Source organism: Eutrigla gurnardus, assembly GCF_963514095.1.
Source record: "Eutrigla gurnardus genome assembly, chromosome: 14".
Lineage (NCBI taxonomy): Eukaryota > Metazoa > Chordata > Actinopteri > Perciformes > Triglidae > Eutrigla > Eutrigla gurnardus.
In genome coordinates, this window is record NC_139937.1 from 26,503,035 (window position 1) to 26,521,644 (window position 18,610).

At 42.9% G+C, this 18,610-nt stretch overlaps 3 protein-coding genes across 4 annotated transcripts; 2 read left to right on the forward strand and 1 right to left on the reverse strand.

Annotated features, from left to right (window-relative positions):
* Window positions 1–12: 12 nt before the first annotated feature.
* On the reverse strand, window positions 13–4,750 carry cyp4t8 (cytochrome P450, family 4, subfamily T, polypeptide 8). 2 transcript variants are annotated; one of them, XM_084026021.1, is made up of 12 exons: window positions 4,319–4,750; window positions 3,847–3,991; window positions 3,700–3,744; window positions 3,449–3,576; window positions 3,218–3,342; window positions 2,959–3,113; window positions 2,756–2,862; window positions 1,929–2,119; window positions 1,700–1,833; window positions 1,299–1,363; window positions 1,103–1,185; window positions 13–691 (listed from the first exon to the last, which is right to left on the reverse strand). In XM_084026021.1, exons 1-12 carry the CDS (start codon window positions 4,505–4,507, stop codon window positions 520–522), a joined length of 1,539 nt encoding a protein of 512 aa, XP_083882147.1. In that variant the 5' UTR covers window positions 4,508–4,750; the 3' UTR covers window positions 13–519. The 2 variants fall into 2 exon arrangements, with proteins under 2 accessions (XP_083882147.1, XP_083882146.1); XM_084026020.1 differs by having other exon boundaries at window positions 3,449–3,744.
* Window positions 4,751–6,022: 1,272 nt separating this feature from the next.
* On the forward strand, window positions 6,023–9,468 carry LOC311024035 (uncharacterized protein). The gene is made up of 7 exons (XM_084026219.1): window positions 6,023–6,192; window positions 6,287–6,619; window positions 6,729–6,995; window positions 7,071–7,271; window positions 7,359–7,472; window positions 7,597–7,637; window positions 7,744–9,468. The coding sequence occupies exons 1-7, from the start codon at window positions 6,069–6,071 to the stop codon at window positions 7,855–7,857; spliced, it is 1,194 nt and encodes a 397-aa protein (XP_083882345.1). The 5' UTR covers window positions 6,023–6,068; the 3' UTR covers window positions 7,858–9,468.
* An 868-nt stretch (window positions 9,469–10,336) lies between these two features.
* Window positions 10,337–12,971, forward strand: med18 (mediator of RNA polymerase II transcription, subunit 18 homolog (yeast)). Its single transcript, XM_084026878.1, has 3 exons — window positions 10,337–10,753; window positions 11,063–11,162; window positions 11,845–12,971. The coding sequence occupies exons 2-3, from the start codon at window positions 11,090–11,092 to the stop codon at window positions 12,399–12,401; spliced, it is 630 nt and encodes a 209-aa protein (XP_083883004.1). The 5' UTR covers window positions 10,337–10,753; window positions 11,063–11,089; the 3' UTR covers window positions 12,402–12,971.
* Window positions 12,972–18,610: the final 5,639 nt, after the last annotated feature.

Here is an 18,610-nt window from a genome sequence, read left to right on the forward strand (position 1 = left end):
CATTGAAATGAGTTCACGGGGCACAGACACTTCCTTTAATGACGGCAATAGTAAACCTTCACACAGGGGCAGTACACTTTGTTAATGTTTATTTTGTCTTCATTGAACTTCTTTGTTCAGTCGTGTGAAAGTCGGGTCTTCCTTTATAGTGAAATTATTTGCTGCTACTTCGCCAGAAAAACAGAAATATCTTATAATAGATAATGCGTTTACAAATCTAATGTTTTTGCATTTACCACAAACTGACTTGGTCCACATTAACCACAGTATAAGTATAAGTGCAATAGTACCTCATTACAAATCTGTTCCATTGTGAGAAAATGTTCTGAAATACAAACAATTTCAGACAATTTTCAGCTTATTTCCCCCAAAACATGTACAGCCACTGAATAAAACACAGTTAATACTTTCATTATCAGTGTAAAGATTTAAAGTATTAGAACTCAGAATACTCCTGAAATGTAAATACTACTACTGTGTGTTCCAGGGTTCTAGCATTTCCTCCGGTTGTTTCTCCACTTATTGATCCACAGGTTTGATCTTGATGTGGATGCCATTGATTGAGCGAAGAATCAGTCTGGGCAGTAACTTGGGTTTCTGGGTGGGGTCCTCGATCAGCTGGTATCTCTTCAGTGTCAGGGCTGTTGCCACTTTGAGCTCGTTCATGGCAAAGTTCTGACCAATGCAGTTTCTGAGTGAGACAAACAGCAACGTGTCAGGAGTATTTCATCGTTTTTCACTTCAAACTATGCTTTAATGAGCAACAGTTGTCTTTTACTGCAGGGCTATTGCATTGTAAAGTGTCTCTTTTATGTTGTCCATAAATTCCAGTACAGTGAACTAGCACTTTTATTCTCAGGGGTTGCAGCTCAAATCCAACGCTTGCATGAGGTGTTTTGGGATTTGTGCATTGTTTAAAATTGGATCTTAGGTTCTCCCTATCTGTTTATTCCCCATCAGGTTTTATTGTTTTGTATTATGTGTGTATTTTAATGGTGCTAAGTTACATAAGCACATACTGCATTCTGATAAGATGGATGAATGATTAGACATACTCTTGGTTCATAGTGAATCAATGACATGAGGTCATGTGAGGACAAACCTTGGCCCCGCAGAGAAGGGCACGAATGCATGAGGTGACCTCTTGGAAACATTCTCAGGGAGGAAACGCAGTGGGTCAAAGACCTGTGAAACCAGATGAAACCCAAAAATCACACTCCTAATACACTGAAGCATGCGGCTCCCAGATGGGCTCTGTGGGGTTTGCATTAACATTAAGTATGATGATCTGGACTTACGTCAGGCTTTTCCCAGACAGCTGCATTCCTGTGAATCCCAAACACACTCGTACCGACATGAGAACCTGGAAATAAGAAAGAAAACGTGTGTTGGTTGAGGTATTGTGCAGGGGTAATATAGACCAGCATTCAATACGTCTAAGTGTGAGACACATTACTATAAACCTGCTGCTACCCTTTAAAACACTGGGCTCCTGAGAGGACTTCTGTTGTGATATGACACGATTGAAATGAATGAAAACATGCAGGTTTAATGGGTTAATCTGTGTTTTGTAAGGCTGTAAAAACCGAGTCATAGAGCTATGGTCAGAGGTCAGACTTAACCAACACAAGTTACTAATAACTTTTACCAGTTAAAGGTAGAAGTTATTATGTAGCCGAGAGATGCTGTCTGTTCTAACCTTTCGGCAAAGTCCTTCCATCACAAAAGGTCATGGGTTTGGTGGTGACCCGGGACATTCCTGGGACAGGAGGGTACAGGCGGAGGGATTCTTTTATGCACATGGTAGTGTATGGAATTTGACTGAGATCCTCCCTTCAAACAAGACAGACATGCGTTAGTTGTCAATGTTTTAAAAGCTAAAAAGAAAGAGCCAAAGCTCACCTCATCCTTTCAACATGGAAGCCTACCACGCCATGGTGTCCTTGCCCTCCAGGACCTGAAGGATCTCCTCCCTGCACAGCTTCTGGTGTTCTGGGTTGCAGGCCAGAGCGTAGAGGATGAAGGACAAGCCGCTGGCTGTCGTGTCGTGGCCCTCAAACATGAAGGTGTCCACTTCTGCACGTATGTCTTGATCGGACAGACCCTTCTGCTTCTCATCCTGAAGGGGGGGCCAAAATCAATAACAAGAATGAATGCTCTTTGTTATTGACCAACTATTACCACTAGTACCATCTGCTATCACACAAAGGCGGTAAGGTTGGTGCTGAGTATCTGTCTTCACCAGGTCAGTGGAAGAGCTGGCCACCCAGAGGTGATCTGACGTTTGAGGGTGGGAAGCAGCCATGATAAACACGTCCCTGAGTTACAGAGGCTCATTAACATTACATGCAGACGTGCCTATGAATAAGTCATTCTGACCTGAAAGCTATTCATCTAGCTGTTCCACCTCAGGACGAGACCATCTCTGATCTTCTGCTTCCACAGTAACTGATATCTGATGTCTCCATAAGTTATGAGGGAAGTCAGGCATGATTACAACAAGCTGAACCACATCGTCCTGTATTATTTATTATTTATTTTAAATGTAGTTTTTGCCTTCAGGCCTCATAAGAGGACAAACCTGAATGTTGCCTTTGTAGTGGAGGCCATCATTATGCTTATAAAATCATCAGTGCTGTTTTATGGCTGTATATTTGCTTTTTTATATAGTTTGATTGCCGGTCGTCACGGAGCAGAAGTGAGAAGGTGTCATGTTCTGCAGACCATGTCTACAGCTGACATCATGCTAACATACTCGTGCTAAGAGAAGGATGTCCAGGAAGTCCAGGTGTCTCTTGGCCTGAATGCGGTCCAGCTCGTTCTCCTCCTTCAGGGCTTCCTTCCTCTTTCGTATGACTTCATCTGCATGAGTATGCATTCAGAGATAAGAGTGCATGGGGTACGCTACAGTGATCAGTTCTCCTATGATTGATATTTGCCAGTGAATGGATGTCTTACCGGTGTGACTGTGAGCCACCTTGAGAGCCTTTCTGTACCTGAAGCCGTGTGGGCTGAGGTAGTAAATGAGGTCATTATGGTAAGGAAAGGTCCTGAAGCGCAGGTTAATGTGATGGCTGAGCTCATACACGGCTTTGATGTACGCATTTGTTCCACTGAAAGGAGAGCATTGAAATCAATATTGATTCTGCAAACAGCAAAGCAGTTTAGAACAGTTTAGAAACAAAATGGAACTGTGAATGGCGAGGGGGGGGGGCACCTCTCGTTCTGACAGTTGCTGTCGTCGCTGAACGCACACTTCAAGATGCTGTCCAGCGTCATCAGACTCACGTGGCCAAACAACTCGAAGGACTCGTTGGTTTTGGCATAACGCTCCCATTTGTCCTGGAAACAGACAACAGATGTGACATCTGCAGAAAACACACTCCGAGGAGGTCATCTAGAAGCGCACGTATGAACAGTGATCTACAGAAATACGCCGTTTACGTACCAACATCGTTTTAGTCGAGCCCGACATCAGGTTTACGTACGGTTTCAGAACATCGTAATGGAAACCTGGTGTCAGGAGCCTTCTGTGCCGGAACCACTTCTGACCTTTCGACACCAACAAGCCGTCGCCTGGAGACAGATGTGTGTGTGTGTGTGTGTGTGTGTGTGTGTGTGTGTGTGTGTGTGAGTGAAGCAGCTGAACAAACAAATGTGTAATAAACTGAAATATGCTGTCGGAGAAAGTAATTTTACCAATCCAAGACTTAATGAACCTGTACGCGACGTTATCTTTGGGCTCTGGAAATAAACACATAAAAGTACCGTTACATTGACCTTTGGTTACATTGAATACACGGTTAGAATGCTGGACGCCGGTTTCCATAAAGATGAAATTAACACCTGCTGATGTCAGTATTGTTTTCACATAATCTGGATGGTGAATCTGGAGGAAACAAACAAGAGGACCGAACCACATCGGGAAGGCATAAGGGTAGTTCTCTGCCCATTTCACAATCTTATGCAGGTCCGTCCCGTCTTGTTTAAACTGAAAGAAAAGTTCAAACATAGTTTAACCAATGCTTTGCATCCTGTAGCATGGACAGTGTATGTGGCTGAACTCTAATGTGCAGAATTATTTCAATCCTTAAGAAAAAGTAGAAAACCACACACACACTATATATATATATATATATATATATATATATATATATATATATATATATATATATATATATATATATATATATATATATATATATATATATATATATATATGTGAAAGGTGCTGCATACAGTTATAATAACATAGTTGTTGTTGCAGTACTGCTAGTATTAGTATGAATAAACAGACGCTGCTCAGTGAGACGTTTACCTCCTTGACGTGTCCGAACAGCCAGTGTGCCGGCGGCCCTGGGAAGGGCTCCATGACCCGGAACAGAGCTCTTCTTCTGGAGAGCAACACCGTGCATTTATACACGACAACCAGGCAAAGCAGCGCCAACACGTGGTGCGTTTGCGGCCAGCCCGGCTGGAGTTTAGCGAACGCGTCCTTTAACTGCATTCCGGTGAGTCTGAGCCTCGATGGAGGAACAGCAGCCGGTCAGCTCGATGGCAGAGAGGATCCGGGGGGGTGGTGGACAATGTCAATGCGATGGTGACTTCACGTGCTGGCGGAAATATCGGACTTTTCACAATAAGACGATTTAAGAAGAAAAACGATCTTTTTAGTGTTAGAAACTGTCACACAAACAGTTTACACAAACACTTTGGAAATCCTGGAAAGTTCCTCCAGCTTCATCTGTGACTTCAACTCGTGAAGTGCCGATTGTATCGCCTCCACACCTTATCATAGCTGGTACTGGGAGTGGCTTGTTTGTGTCTGGCACTGGTTTTGTGTGTGTGTGTGTGTGTGTGTGTGTGTGTGTGTGTGTGTGTGTGTGTGTGTGTGTGTGTGTGTGTGTGTGTGTGTGTGTGTGAGGGGTGTGTGTGAGCCAGCTCCAGGTACACAGGTGTGTGTGGAGTTGATTTAAGCAAACCTTGGGCCTCACACTCCTGTGTTCTCTGCAGGTATTTAATGCAGCGTTGAGACTGAACAGTGCTCCTCTTCCGTTTCGGTGCCTGTAAATGAAACAAGTTAAAGCTTTGCTCTCACTGCGTTCTCTTGGAACGTTATGTTTCTGGACTGAGAAGCAACCAACCTGCAGCCAGCTGACCTTTGGCCTTGGAGGTTCCTGTCCTATTATGAGTAGGACATTGACTGAATGCTCCCCTTTTGATTTTAGAAACTGTTGTAAGGATTTAATGATGAAATAACCTTTTAAATCTTCATCAAGGTCATGTTCTTTCATTTCGGATTAAAAGAACCTCATGCTCACTGCAAGACATGCAGCGGGTGTTTTACACCATGTATACACACACATTACACAGCATGGCTCATTTCAAAAAGCATCTTTTTTATTATGTAAGTTTGAACCCATTTAATAATCCTAATGCTTTGATAACACAATATTTAAACTGCTAATGTCTATAAAACAAGTTGAAACTATCGTTGTGACAGAATACACTGTAATGTGCTGCTGAAATCAATTTAGCTGATTCAGTTATTTTTTATTTAATATTTTTTTGTTGTTTCATTCAAAGAAAAAATGCAAACATTAAACTAGAGTCAAATTAATCAAGTTGTGAATAAACTGTATTTTCCTTTAAGGAAAAATGGGTTTTATGGGTCAAATAGGTGTTAGTGATCATTTTGGAGGTCTGTGATGCTGCTGATCAAAGCTCAGATTAAATTAATGGTAAGATTTGGCCACATTCAAGAAATCACAACATAAAAAACTTTTAAAGAGCTCATGACTTAATAAGCAGTAATAAATATATCACAGAGCAATTTGAGTACAAACAGTTTGACACCTTTTGTATGTGAGAAATTAAACGTGTTATCTATCTACCACCATATGCACAAAAAAAAAGGTATAAATGCCAGAGCATCAGAAAAACAACGTGGGTGGGAGCCACAGAAGATTTCCTCTGCTCTGACTGTTGGACCACTTCCTATGTGTCAAAGTGAATTTAGCCATTCCGCCTCCTCGAGATGCGATGCAGCGTCTCTGATGTGTGTTTAGATGAGCGTTAATGGAGGAACCACTGAGGGGGGTTCATCTGCTCAGTCTTCATCAAGCATGATGCCAGAAGGCTTGATTTTTCTACTTATTATTTGGAGCTCGCCCCCCCTCGCCTCAGGAAACAGTAAGTAACTGACTAAATCATTGATATTACAGGATTTAAAAAGCAATTTTGGGAACTCAGTGTTGCCTGGCGATACATTATTCATATTTTACAGCAGGAAAACAACAGAAAAGGTTTATTCCGGCAGTCACAAATCACCGCCAGTTCTCGCTGGGATGTCGAGCCGTGATGCCTTGTCAACATTTCCAAAGCGACTCAAAGTCTTTCCAATGGTTTTACAAGAAAGACGAAGGAAGCGACACAAGCCTGATTTATTTCCAAGATAAGACTGGAGTGGAGCGCCATCAGGATGTCCTTCGCTCCAGAATGAAGGTGCTGCCCAACGGTTCCTTGGTCGTTGATCATTTCACAGAGGAGGACCAAGGCCTTTACTGGTGTGGAAACAACAGTGGGAATAAACCGCTCACAGTCATCAGCGTGAAGAAAGGTCAGAACGATTGTGATTATTTGTGCTCTTAAAACTGAATTTATTGAACATCCTTTTTTGTATCGTAAAAAAATTCATCCTCTATTCAAATCGTTTTCTTTTTTTTCAGAAATTCTGAAAGAAACTCAGAAGACATCCTATGTTATTGCTGGCAGCAGTTTTATCCATGCATGTAAGAATACGTCAATATGGACGTTTAAATCAAATACTCTCAGGAACTCGGTTCAACGACCACAATCTGAGTTTGTGACTCCCAACAAGTCTTTACACATCGTAAACGTCCAGAGAGACGATGCTGGGAAATACACCTGCTGGAGAAGTGGATGTAACGGACACAAGCAGAAGCTCCTGACAATCACTCTGTGTGTGATAACAGGTGAGAAAATAACACACACAAATACAATGTCTGACGTCCAAATGAAGGCTTTAGAATCTTCTTGTTGTGTTACAGTCAGCAAGGTTTCATCTGCGTCTTGTGCTGTGATTTGTGACATCAAGCCAAACGGCACATTAACTGTGAAGGCAGGCACAAGGACGATATCAGTGCTTGCAGACCCGAATGGGTCTTTAAATTGCAGCGCCGAGCAGATGTTTGATGGATACAGTGCAGTCAACAGCACTTACGGACCGGCGAATACGTCAAACGCAACAGGTGGGTGTTCTGTTGTACCTCTCTTTAAGGAGTTCATTGCCCGAATCAGAGGAATTTGAATTCTTGTGTTTTGTTGGGGTTTTACAGATATTCCCACAGAGCCTGAATGTCAGCTCGCTGTTATTTGTGGAACATCAGCGGCTCTTGTAGGGCTTATTTTTATGGCTCTTTTAATTTGCTGCAGATCAAGACTGCTGGCAGGTAGAGTATGCAGCGTTTTGTCTCATTGGATTTCCTGTTTATTGTTTTTTTCAGCGATAAGCTGCCTCGAAAGAGACGTGGATGCTTGTATGTCCCATCTGATTGTGTTTCTGTCTCCTCAAAGCGTTTCCTGTTCACTATTGCTGCTGTGGTTTGAATGACAGGGTAAGTGGTTGCTGATGATGATGGTGATTAACCATCACGTGTACAAATGACCTAAAAATGTGTGTTGCTTTGTTTGGGTAATAAAATGTCTGACTTCTTACTGCAGGCGGAAGAGCGGACTTCAGTGAAGTATTCATCAGTTGTCTTCAGGAGACCTGCAACAAGCAAACACATCATTCACAGCAGCAACGGTTGTGTGTATAGTGAATTAAATGTATAGAGAAAAGTGACCATATCAAGATGATGCATATTTGCCACTGGTACTCCTTTGTATTTCATGAGAAAAAGTGTTTGTGACCTCACCCACGCAGTTCTGAAGGGAAATGTTGAAGCTCTTTCATTAGGATGTTTCCTTTTCTGGTGAAACGAGAGCCTTGATAAGAGCTGACTGAATTCAAAAGACTCATCTCCATAATTCCTGGCTTCAGTATGACTGAGTATTTATATTAGTCCAGAGAACTTCGATGAGAAACTTTGGGTTTGATTCTTTAATACATTTGTTTCCTGAAGCTACAGTGGAATGTATGAGAATACATTTATGCATGTACTGTATTTAAGTCATTTTTTGTGTGGTATGGTACTTTCCTCGTGTTTTGAGTGCTAGCCATATACTACCATATATACTTAATTGTAGCCTTTTACTGCACTACATGTGTTTAACCGCTGTAGTTACTTTGCAGATAAAACATCACTAAAATATAAATTACTAGGCTACATAGGCCACAAAGGCTAAAAACTACAATAATGTTAATCAGTTATTATATTTTCTCAGAGCCAAAACCAAAATTGCTGCTAAACTGCTCAGACGGTGAATACTTTTTGTTCTTTTGTACATATTTTTATACTTCATACTTATAATATAATTTTATTCTTTTCTATTGAATTCAATATTTGAGGTCACTGTGTGAAGGGAAACTGCAAAATAAGAATTTCTGTAGTGTTTGTACTTTTAGTTCACTATTTGTACATTTTCGTATGCAGGAGCTTTACCAGGCCCAGCCCTAACCAATCTGGAGCCCTATAAGATTTTAGGTGGCGCCCCCCTTGCATCGGCAGTGTAGTGTGTATACTCACAAGAAACCGAATAGCTTTGTCTTTGACCTTTTTTTACTTAAAGAAAGCTAATTCACAATCAGAATAGTTAACAAGATAAAAAAATTATGAATAAATAAATGAATACAAAAAATAAAATGAATATATGAAATACAATCATTTTTACATACAATCATAAATAGTCTTAAGTATAAGATCTAACTAAACACAAAATAAAACGTGTCAACAAGTTGCATAAAATAAATTAAAAATACAATATAAATAAGGCACTGCACAAAACAAGATATTAAAGGTGGGGGCAACAGGAAGACCGCTTGATGCAACAGGAAGACCACTTGAGGCAACAGGAAGACCGCTTGATGCTGCTGCATCACTGGTGGGTTGTGCTGCTGATGCTGCATCACTGGTGGGTTGTGCTGCTGAGGTGGAGGCAGCAGTGGTAGATGTGGTAGATGTGGTCGATGGCCCAGGGGTGGGATTTAGAAACTTCAACAGTGCATCTGAAGAGAGGAGTATGTGACACCATTGAGTATTACAGTCTAATAATAAAAACATATGATTCCAGGAATAAAATGAAATGATATAATATAAATGAAAAACCAAAGAGATATATGTATGATGTTAACTGATTACAGTGAAATGCTGAATAGCAGAATGCAAAGTAGCAGTAATATATCATATGAGAATGTTATGTTATGATTATCTTTGACCGAATCACAGCAGTGCTCATATTCAAAACAGCATTCTCTCTCATGTGATATTGCTTAATTAAACAGAAGACCAGAAGACAATAAAAATGTAAACAAATGTAAAGACCTGCTTAAAGGATCTAATAAATGTCCCTGAGGAATGTAAGAGTACTGTAATTACCTAATGTTACATTATTACTTTCCATAACAACTTAGCCCCCTCCACAATATTAACTGACGTTAAAACAGTCAACTAACGTTAGCTATTTATTGATTAGCAATTAGCGAATCATGTAAGTTATCCTAATGCTAAAAAGCCAGGTTACTATCTGTAACAGATAAATAATTTCATGTAACGTTACCTCTGTCTTTTTCTCGTTTCTCCTCCTCTTCTTTTCTTTTTTTTCTTCCCTGGGCACCGGACAGTTTTGGCCGTTTTGACATCTTTTTTTTTTTTTTTTTTTTTTTCAATAGAAAACTTTATTTATAGATTCCAACCACAGTCAGAACAATGACCGTATATAATACAAATACAAATACAAATAATATGGCATCAAGACATAGTTAGGCCGTTTTGACATCTTGTGTTGATTTTTTGATGTGATGACGTCCAAAAAGAATCATGATACGGGAAGGGAGGGGGCGCACCGTGCGGGGGAGGGGGGGGGGGGCGTAATGTTGTAACAAATATTATTTCTATTGAATAGGCTTTGCTTTGCATTTTAATTAACGTGGGATTATTTCTTGTACCAACTTTTTTTTTTTTACCATTTGTGGCACTGGCGTGGCGCCCCCCGATGGACGGCGCCCTTAGCATTTGCCTATACGGCCTATGCCACGGGCCGGCCCTGAGCTTTACTTTTAATTGGGTATTTTGAAGTAGCGTTACTTCACTGATTTCATCACTTATACGAAAACACCTTTAGCCTGCTCCGGTAGGGGGCAGTAATGAGTCTCCACGTCGAATGCAACACCCGCAAAAGGAAAACAGAGGCAGAAAAGTAAGATGATTTTCATTCATTGTGGTCGGCCGTGTCTTGTTTTCGCTGTCCGATAATAAACCGCGCAGTTGCGCTGATTTTATTTTCAACCTTGTTTCCATGAACGTTTATATTTGTCATTCCACTCAAGTAACTGCGGCTAACGCACTAACGCTTAGCCCGGAACACAGTTTGCTTTGTAGCTAACTGATGCTACCGGACTTAGCTAGCTGCTAGCTAGCCGGGTAGCCACTAGCCGTGTGTTGTTTTGCCGAACACCGGGAGGCCTACGGATCCTCGGTCTTTCCTGTGGAGACTCCACCGAAGGAGAAGACACCCACCCTTACCCGGTGTTGCCCAGCAAGTGAAGACCTGTATTTTTGTCCTTTCTCAGGTAATGAATCAAGCTACTGTTGAGAGTGATCTTAACTGTTATATCTTATTATCTTAATTATCGTTATTTAATTGTGTTATTGTGCTTTGGCAACACGTCATGTCAATAAAGCCTTATGAATTGAATTGAGTGAGTTGTTATTACTCGCGTTATTACGCGAGTTACCTAGCTAGCTCGCTGTTTTTCTTAGCTAACATTGTCAGCAGGTTGCCAGGTAACATTGACTTACGTGTTGTCTTCAAAGTTCTCTGTTAACGGTCCCATTGAGGAGTTATGGATATAGCTAATACTCATTTTTTACTCCTCCAGACGAAAACAACGCTGTCTTGAGAAGATATGGAGGCTCCTCCTGTTACAGTGATGCCCATCACCGGGGGCACGATCAATATGATGGAATATCTGCTGCAAGGTGAGCTAACGTTACACACATCCACAGGTGAAGACAGGAAATCAAAGTGTTACATGCACCTGTCAGGTACATAACCTGACTGTTTATGTGCAATACAGATCAGTTTCAATTCAAGCTTTATTTGTCATATGCACATTGACACACAGCCGCAGTGAAATGTTATGGGCAAGAAGAAGCAGTCAACTCACTATTCATAACATTAGTTAAAACAATAGTGCAATATAAGAACAAGTATGAACATGTAGAAACAATTAATGAGAAGTTAAAGGAAAACCATTGCAGCTGCACTGTTCCAAAATATATTTCCTCATTTGGGTTCTTGATGGTGGAGATAAAGGGCAATATCTTAAAATGCAGCTAAACAATAATAATCTGCTCTCATTGATTTAAACAGGGTGGATAACATTCATCAACATCACCACAAACTACATGAAGTCAAATCAATGCCCCTTTATAAACGGGTTAATAAAAGCTGAATATGTCCAGATCATAGGAGTTATTGTGGGATTGTTGTATGAGTTTTCATTATTGCCACTATGGCAAGAATGAAAACAGATCTTTAGACTAAGCTGACAAAATTAAAGAACATCTGCCTTGTTTGGCTCTCTGTGATGTTATGTTGGAGTGGTCTATGTTTTTGAATATTTATACATCTGTTTCTCTGCCCTTTTTATAAATGCAGGCAGTGTGTTGGACCAGGCACTGGAAAGCCTCTTGCATCGTCTTCGAGGTCTGTGTGACAACATGGATCCTGAGACATTCACAGATCATGAACTGGTTTATCTTCTGAAAGGCCAACAAGGGAACCCTTTCATTCTGCGTGCCCGGCGCTCCCTCTCCCACCCCAAATCGCCATGGCACCTCCGCTACCTCGGCCAACCTGAAGTGGGAGACAAGAGCCGCCACGCTCTGGTGCGCAACTGCGTTGACGTGGCTGCCTCTCACAGCCTGCCGGATTTCCTCAATGAGATGGGCTTCCGCATGGACCACGAATTTGTGGCCAATGGGCACATATTCCGTAAAGGTGCAATGAAAATTGTGGTGAGTAAGCTGTCCCGCATCCTGGTACCGGGGAACACGGAGAACACGGAACGTCTATCACTTTCATATCTGGTGGAGCTGAGTGTGTTGGCTCCCGCCGGCCAGGACACGATGTCAGAAGACATGCGCAGCTTTGCTGAGCAACTTAAACCCCTGGTTCACCTGGAGAAGATTGACCCCAGCAAACAAAGACATTGAAGGAAATGGAGGCTCACGTTACCTCTGACTACCAGACCTATTTTTTTATAATGTTTACATTTGAACTCAAATTAAATGCAATTCAACTTTGACTTAACAATTACAATTCTGGTCAATTTGTTATATGAGCTGCAAAATGACTACAATTATACAGTATATTACTGCATCCCATAATGTTCCACCAGAGAATGGTCACAGGCGTTTTATAGTAAACTTTGTCATGCATTGATACGACACAGTTTTGTGAAACTCATTGCTGTTTCATTTACGTTTTTATGTTTGAAGTAAATCCAAGAATGCTCCAGCAGAAAAAATCATCTCTTGCACAATGCCATGTTTAAAGAAGAAACAATATTGATGTGTTTGGGAATATAAAGAAGAAACAAGCCGGTGCCTGCATTGAGTGTAAAGCAGTAAAAACAAAACATCTAGCAGACATGAAAAATTCAACATTAAATGTAGGTCTTAGGGTAGCCACTGTTTTTTTAATGTTTTTTATTCTTGATTGTGTTCTTTGATTAGAAATAATACATTGATTAATCTCTCTATAAGGCAGGATAAACACCTGAAAATAAAAGTCAATCAATATATATTTGCATCACTAAACCATAGCGATTGTTCCCAGAGAATGATGTATATGTATATATTATTTTTAATTGAATGTGTAACAAGGTAATTTTATCCCAGTAGGGGTCTCTCTTGCTCCTCGTGTAACTGGCTGTCTAGCCAGTCGAATGCTACTTCAGAACATCTACCAGAGCTGTGGTTGCCATGGAAATAATTAGCTGTGAGATCTGCGAAACCCCCCCCCCCCCCCCCCCCCACACACACACACACACTCTAATTACCTTTCTCAATTGCTTAATGATACATAGACCTGTGAAAGCCTTTCTTTCTTCCCCTCAACAAAAGCATTGATTTTCCCTCTCTTCCCCTCTCATTTCTACTGTTAACCCATTAGTGCCTCTTTCATGGGAACTTGAGCTGGGACTATTACATATGAAAGCACTACAGCTGCCTCAGGTTCTTCACTCTTTATGCCCAATTCCAAAATGGCTTAGTGTGTCAACATTATGGCCAATACGGCTGCGGAGACCGAAGTAACTAATGCACATCCTGTCAGTCGTGATAATGATGTGGGCAATAAGACATGAGTGCTTCTAATAATACCCCTACAGGAAGAGGCATTTGCAGGGGGTTGCAATGTAAAGCGAGCGTGTGCGTGTCTGAAGGCAGCGCCGAGGGCAGATGGCTGTCTCTGCACGTTGACCTACCTGCATATCAGGGCTGATGAGGACGAGCTCGCTGAGGTGGAAAGGTGAGGTGACATTGCTTCCACACACAGTTAATGAACCTTGACAACCACCCTGAACATTTTAATACACTGTATTGCTATAGGATTGTTTGTAATGTGTCTGTTGAGAAGGTACATCTGTTCTCTGTCCAAACTGAAGCTAATGTTTTCTAGTTTGCTGCTTGGTACATGAAGTTGGCTGTCAATGAGAGAGTGGATTATCTGATGGAGACAGTTTTATGTTCCAACAACCAGAAGCACACCACTGGCCCTTAGGACTAGCATGATTTTTCAGCTCTGAGTGAATTATGTATTAAAGAGGCAGATGCCTCCTTGCCCAAGGCTTTATATGTCCAGCATGGATACACTACAGTCTGCTGGCTTTCTTCCACTTAAACTTGTGTTTAGCACAGTGCTCTTTGGTGATGAGCTGGACTCCCACTGCACCTCCACTCCACATTGCCTGGAGAACAGAGGCAGAACTAGGCTAATCAGTGTCTTGGCATCAGGCCCTCTCAGCCATTGTGGATGTAGCCAACTAACTAACTTGCACAAGTGAGGGATTTAACTCATTGCCGGAAGCAATATGATATTTTGCATAGTTTAGTTCCAGAAACTGACAAGAGTGGCACCCTTTTCTAGCACACATGCACAAATCCTGATATGTCTATGAATAGGGTGTCGTGAGGGTTAAGAGATACAGTATGTGACTGATCATCAAACTGATGGCATTGTGAGATCGTTATCCGAGGTTGAGAAATGTGTTGAATGCGGGGTCGTAGGCGCTGCTATTTTCAGAGTGCTTGCAAGCTGAACTACTGCAGCAGAGAGGCAAGTATTTTATAGTATGATATAAATCTCCATATTCAGGAGCTGATCTATATTGATATTCCTATATCTATATAGATATATAAGGCTGTAGACGAGGCTGGCCCAGTTGTTCTCTCCGTGCCAGCGTGGCTTCCTCCCGCAGTCCAAAGGCATGAATGATCGTAATCGTCGGTGTGAATGTGACCATGGATGGTTGTCTGGTGACCTGTCCACGGTGTACCCAATGTCAGCTGGGATGGGCTCCTCCGCCCCCTGAATAGGACCAGTCATTATAGATGATGGATGGAGTCAAAAGCACCCATTTGTAGCCTTCTGCGGTTTTAAAGCCACTACAATCATTTTTGTCATCATTTTGGCCACGGTTGTAAACACAGGGCAATAGAAACCCTCCTGTTTTGCTGCAGCGGGGTCGGACTGGCCTCCCCAGCAGCAGCGTAGTGTTGGCTCCCAGCAGGGAGCTCTGCTCCTGGAGGAGTCGCCGGAGCTCCGACGGCAGGTCAAAGGCGGCAGCTAAGATGGATCTGAATCTATCTGAGTCTGGAGTCTGGGCTGGAGAAGATTTTGGTTACATCTGAATTTGCTTTGAATCAGACCCGATGACAGACATTATGGCTAACTAGAAATAGCCAATATTCTCGCTGGTGGTCTGGTTTGCTTATGTTGGTCATATAGAGTCATTAAAGACCACTCAGTCATGTTGAAGGAGGTTCCCTCATGTGCTCTGTCTGTTTTTTTTACCTTCAGATTACATTAATTACTATACAATACTTATGGATCTAGTTCCTTCTGTTTAATTCATACACTTTGCTTTGGATTCAGTGCATCAAGCCACGCTGCAGAGCAGAGCGCACTGATTTTCCTCTCTGGGCCATTTGGCTGTTCTGGGTCTTCAACTGTTAACTATAATTAATTGGCTCAGGCAGATAGTGTTAGTTAATCATATTTTTGTTAGACCTCTGAAATGAGGAGAGGCGCCATTACCACATACCTTTACTATCCGTGCCACAACACAGTCTTAATTAAAACTCTTGGCATCACTTGTCTTTGCTGCCTCTGAACATAATGTTCATAGTTGGCAGCGTACGTGCCAAGATGCCACAGAAAGCTGGCTCTTGCTCGGGGCAGGAAGTCTTTAAGTCATCCTACTTTGGGCCGGTGCCACGGAGGGGTGAAATCCAGCTCCGTCTACTCAGGAACGTACCCAGTGCTTGGATTTGAGCCCTCTCCTTCATGTGTCATTGGGAGCCCATATGCTTGTTAGAGTGTGGGTTGTTTGCTAAGAGGGGTGGAGAACCAGGGGAAGTGTTTTCCCAAACAGGCTTGATCTCCCAAGGGTGTTCTTGTGGCTTCTCCAGCTTCCTCTCGTCCTAATCCCACTGGGCAGAATGGTTGCAGGGATAAATTACACAACATCATGAGGTTGCGAGGGACGTCTGTGGCATTGCCAAGAAAATGTGGATGGTCCCGTTTTCCTTGTTTGAATGAAATTCCAGAAAACTTTTTTTACACAGAGCTCTGCCTTGTTGTTGATGTGGTGCTCTGCCTTACTTAGAGCTGGCTGAGGTGATTACTGCTGCAGAACATGCTGTTCCGGGATCAGCCACTCAGCCTGCAGCCAGCCACGCTGCCTCTGGAATGTCTGGTATGGGGACAGCGTAGCAGCCAGCCTGGGAGGACGGAGCACATATGTAGTTTTTTTAAAAGTCATGCAGTCTGGGCCTCCCTCTTCCTCCTCTACTTCTCTGGAGAGGCAGTCGTGCTGTGAGCCTCCCAATCTCCTCATTTGTCTTCCCAATTACTTTCCTCTCACTTTCTGTGTAATCAAGATGCATTGTTGTGTCATTAAAATTCTGGCACTCGGGAGGATTTCTCGGGACAAATGTCGTGAGTAGCACATTGTATTACAGACGAGAGGACATGAAAGTTCTGTCATTCCCCAGCATCGGTTCAATTTTTACTCTTGGCCCATAATTTAAGTGACCAAAATAATTTAAAATATATTAAATCACTTCTGATTCATCACATTTATAGGTGCAGGACTTGATGACTTTTTAAACGGTTATCAACATGACATTTCAGCCGTTTCATCCCGATGCTGCATTAAATCTTTTGCATGACACACTATGACGCACACCCCCCCTCCCGCATTTAAAAGCGTGCTATTTTTGACACACATTTCTCAACATCAGTCATGTCTGAGTGCACACAGTGTGGCCATGTTGTGCAACTTTTAAGTATAGCTTCCACCCACACATGCACACGTTGCCTGAGGAGGGTGGGGTCCTCCAGACACTTTAGTCACCTTGCTGCACAGGTGCTCGGTCTGGCTCATAATCTGCACGTGTGTCACTCAAATCATACGAGGCTGTTTTAGTTCAACTACATATTTAGAGTCTAATCCCTTCATCTGTTTTCTAACTGCAGAAAGTGTGCACCTCCGTGCTGAGGGACGGTTTATTATTCAGCGGTTGAATATTTGGACTGCAGTCCATTCATAGCAGCGTGCCCCGGAGGTCCTACTGATTACCCACGGGCGCTTAAAATGCTTACTAATATTCTCAGAAATTGTAGCTGAATATGTGAAAGTAGGACTGCCTGTAAAAAGTCTATGAATAAATAATATCGTACCCTGCACAGCAACCATCAGCATAACAGGTGGGAATGTGCATGAAGATGTGGAGCAGACTGTTGCTGTAGAAAAGCTCAGGAAAGGGTTTGGATGGAGGTGAAAGGTGGAGTGGAGTGTAAGGCTGCTATCCACAAAGATAATTTCAAACGGCATTTATAAGGGAATAAACAGCCAATGGGATTTGGGCACCTGTGACTGTTCCCGCCCAGCTGTCAGGTTTGGAAAGGAGGGGGGGGGGGGCGGAATCCCCCTTGGTCAGTGTGTAGATCTACTGACCAGGAGGATGTGTGTGTGCGTGTGTGTGTGTGTGTGTGTCACTTCGGTTTCAGTGCGGAGGAGAGATGATCTTTCAATCTGAAAAACCCCATTTCACCTCACTCCTCCCGGATTAAAATCTAGGGTTACCTAATCTCTCCTAATCTGCACTAGATCGGTCTAATCGGCACCGAAAACGACACCGGCGGAGGTAGAGTCCGCGAGTCATCAGCATCAGAGGTGAAACCTCGTGCGCGCCGTGAGTAGTTCCCCCCTGAAGGGCACTTGGACGCAGCGCACGTTGCTTGGGCCAGTTCGTTCCGCACAAAGGCAGATCACACAGAATTAAAAAGGAAACTTGTCGAGGTGACGCAGGAATTTCCCCTCGTGTCATTTCCTCACATCCTCTTTGTTTTTATCCCCTCTGGACGCGGACGCGCACACAGCGCGTGACGCTCCGCCACAAACACCAGCATGCAGAGTTTTATGAAGAATGTTGGGTCCATTCGTACCGGAGCCGGTGGTGTGGATGGATAGAGACGGAGAGGGAGGAGGGAGGGAGGGAGCGCGGGATCGCGCTGTAATCATGATCGGAGAGTATTGATTTCGCGAGCGCACTCCAATTGGCAGCATCTCCACTACAGCGCCGGCGCGTCATCCCCGGTTCACATCGACGGAACGAGTTGTAAGCAAATGAGAACATGTGTGGGATCTGAGAGGGAGAGAAGGGAGGCTAGCATGAGGAGGGAGAGGAGGTGTGATTACAGACTGCTGGATCAACCTGACAAGTGGACACCAATATGATCGCTGGACTATTTTTCCTCTAAATGTTTGTGTGCAGACTGGGAATGTATCGATTCGTCACATGCGCACGCCTCTTCGCTGTGATTGCAGACAGTTGGGTGCTGTTCAGGCTGAATGGGCTTGAATGTGCCGCTGCCAGCTTAATCCGTGCAGACTGGAAGATTTAATAATTCACGGTAATCACGATTATCGCCTCAGTGGATGCTCTCAACGCAGCTCTCGTGATTTCTCCTCCTTTCCCCCGTTCTTCCTGTTGTCTTCTGAGGGATTTATCGACGACCGTTTTTTCTCTTTGCTCCTTATCTGAAATATCATCTGTTGCTGCAACTGGATAGAAGAAGACCCTGACCGGCTCAGACACGCGGCTGAGCTGATCGGACTCTTTGAAATAAGAAG

Excerpts from the sequence above, each read along its gene's own strand:
- cyp4t8 (XM_084026020.1), bottom strand. The coding sequence starts at position 4,507 with ATGCAGTTAAAGGACGCGTTCGCTAAACTCCAGCCGGGCTGGCCGCAA. Across the intron at positions 2,120-2,755 it reads ACATCCTTCTCTTAGCACGA|GATGAGAAGCAGAAGGGTCT; the intron begins GTATGTTAGCAT and ends CCCCCCCTTCAG. Across the intron at positions 1,186-1,298 it reads CTGTCTGGGAAAAGCCTGAC|GTCTTTGACCCACTGCGTTT; the intron begins GTAAGTCCAGAT and ends CTGGTTTCACAG.
- LOC311024035 (XM_084026219.1), top strand. The coding sequence starts at position 6,069 with ATGAGCGTTAATGGAGGAACCACTGAGGGGGGTTCATCTGCTCAGTCT. Across the intron at positions 6,193-6,286 it reads CCCCCTCGCCTCAGGAAACA|CAGGAAAACAACAGAAAAGG; the intron begins GTAAGTAACTGA and ends CATATTTTACAG. Across the intron at positions 7,272-7,358 it reads GAATACGTCAAACGCAACAG|ATATTCCCACAGAGCCTGAA; the intron begins GTGGGTGTTCTG and ends GGGGTTTTACAG.
- med18 (XM_084026878.1), top strand. The coding sequence starts at position 11,090 with ATGGAGGCTCCTCCTGTTACAGTGATGCCCATCACCGGGGGCACGATC. Across the intron at positions 11,163-11,844 it reads GATGGAATATCTGCTGCAAG|GCAGTGTGTTGGACCAGGCA; the intron begins GTGAGCTAACGT and ends TTATAAATGCAG.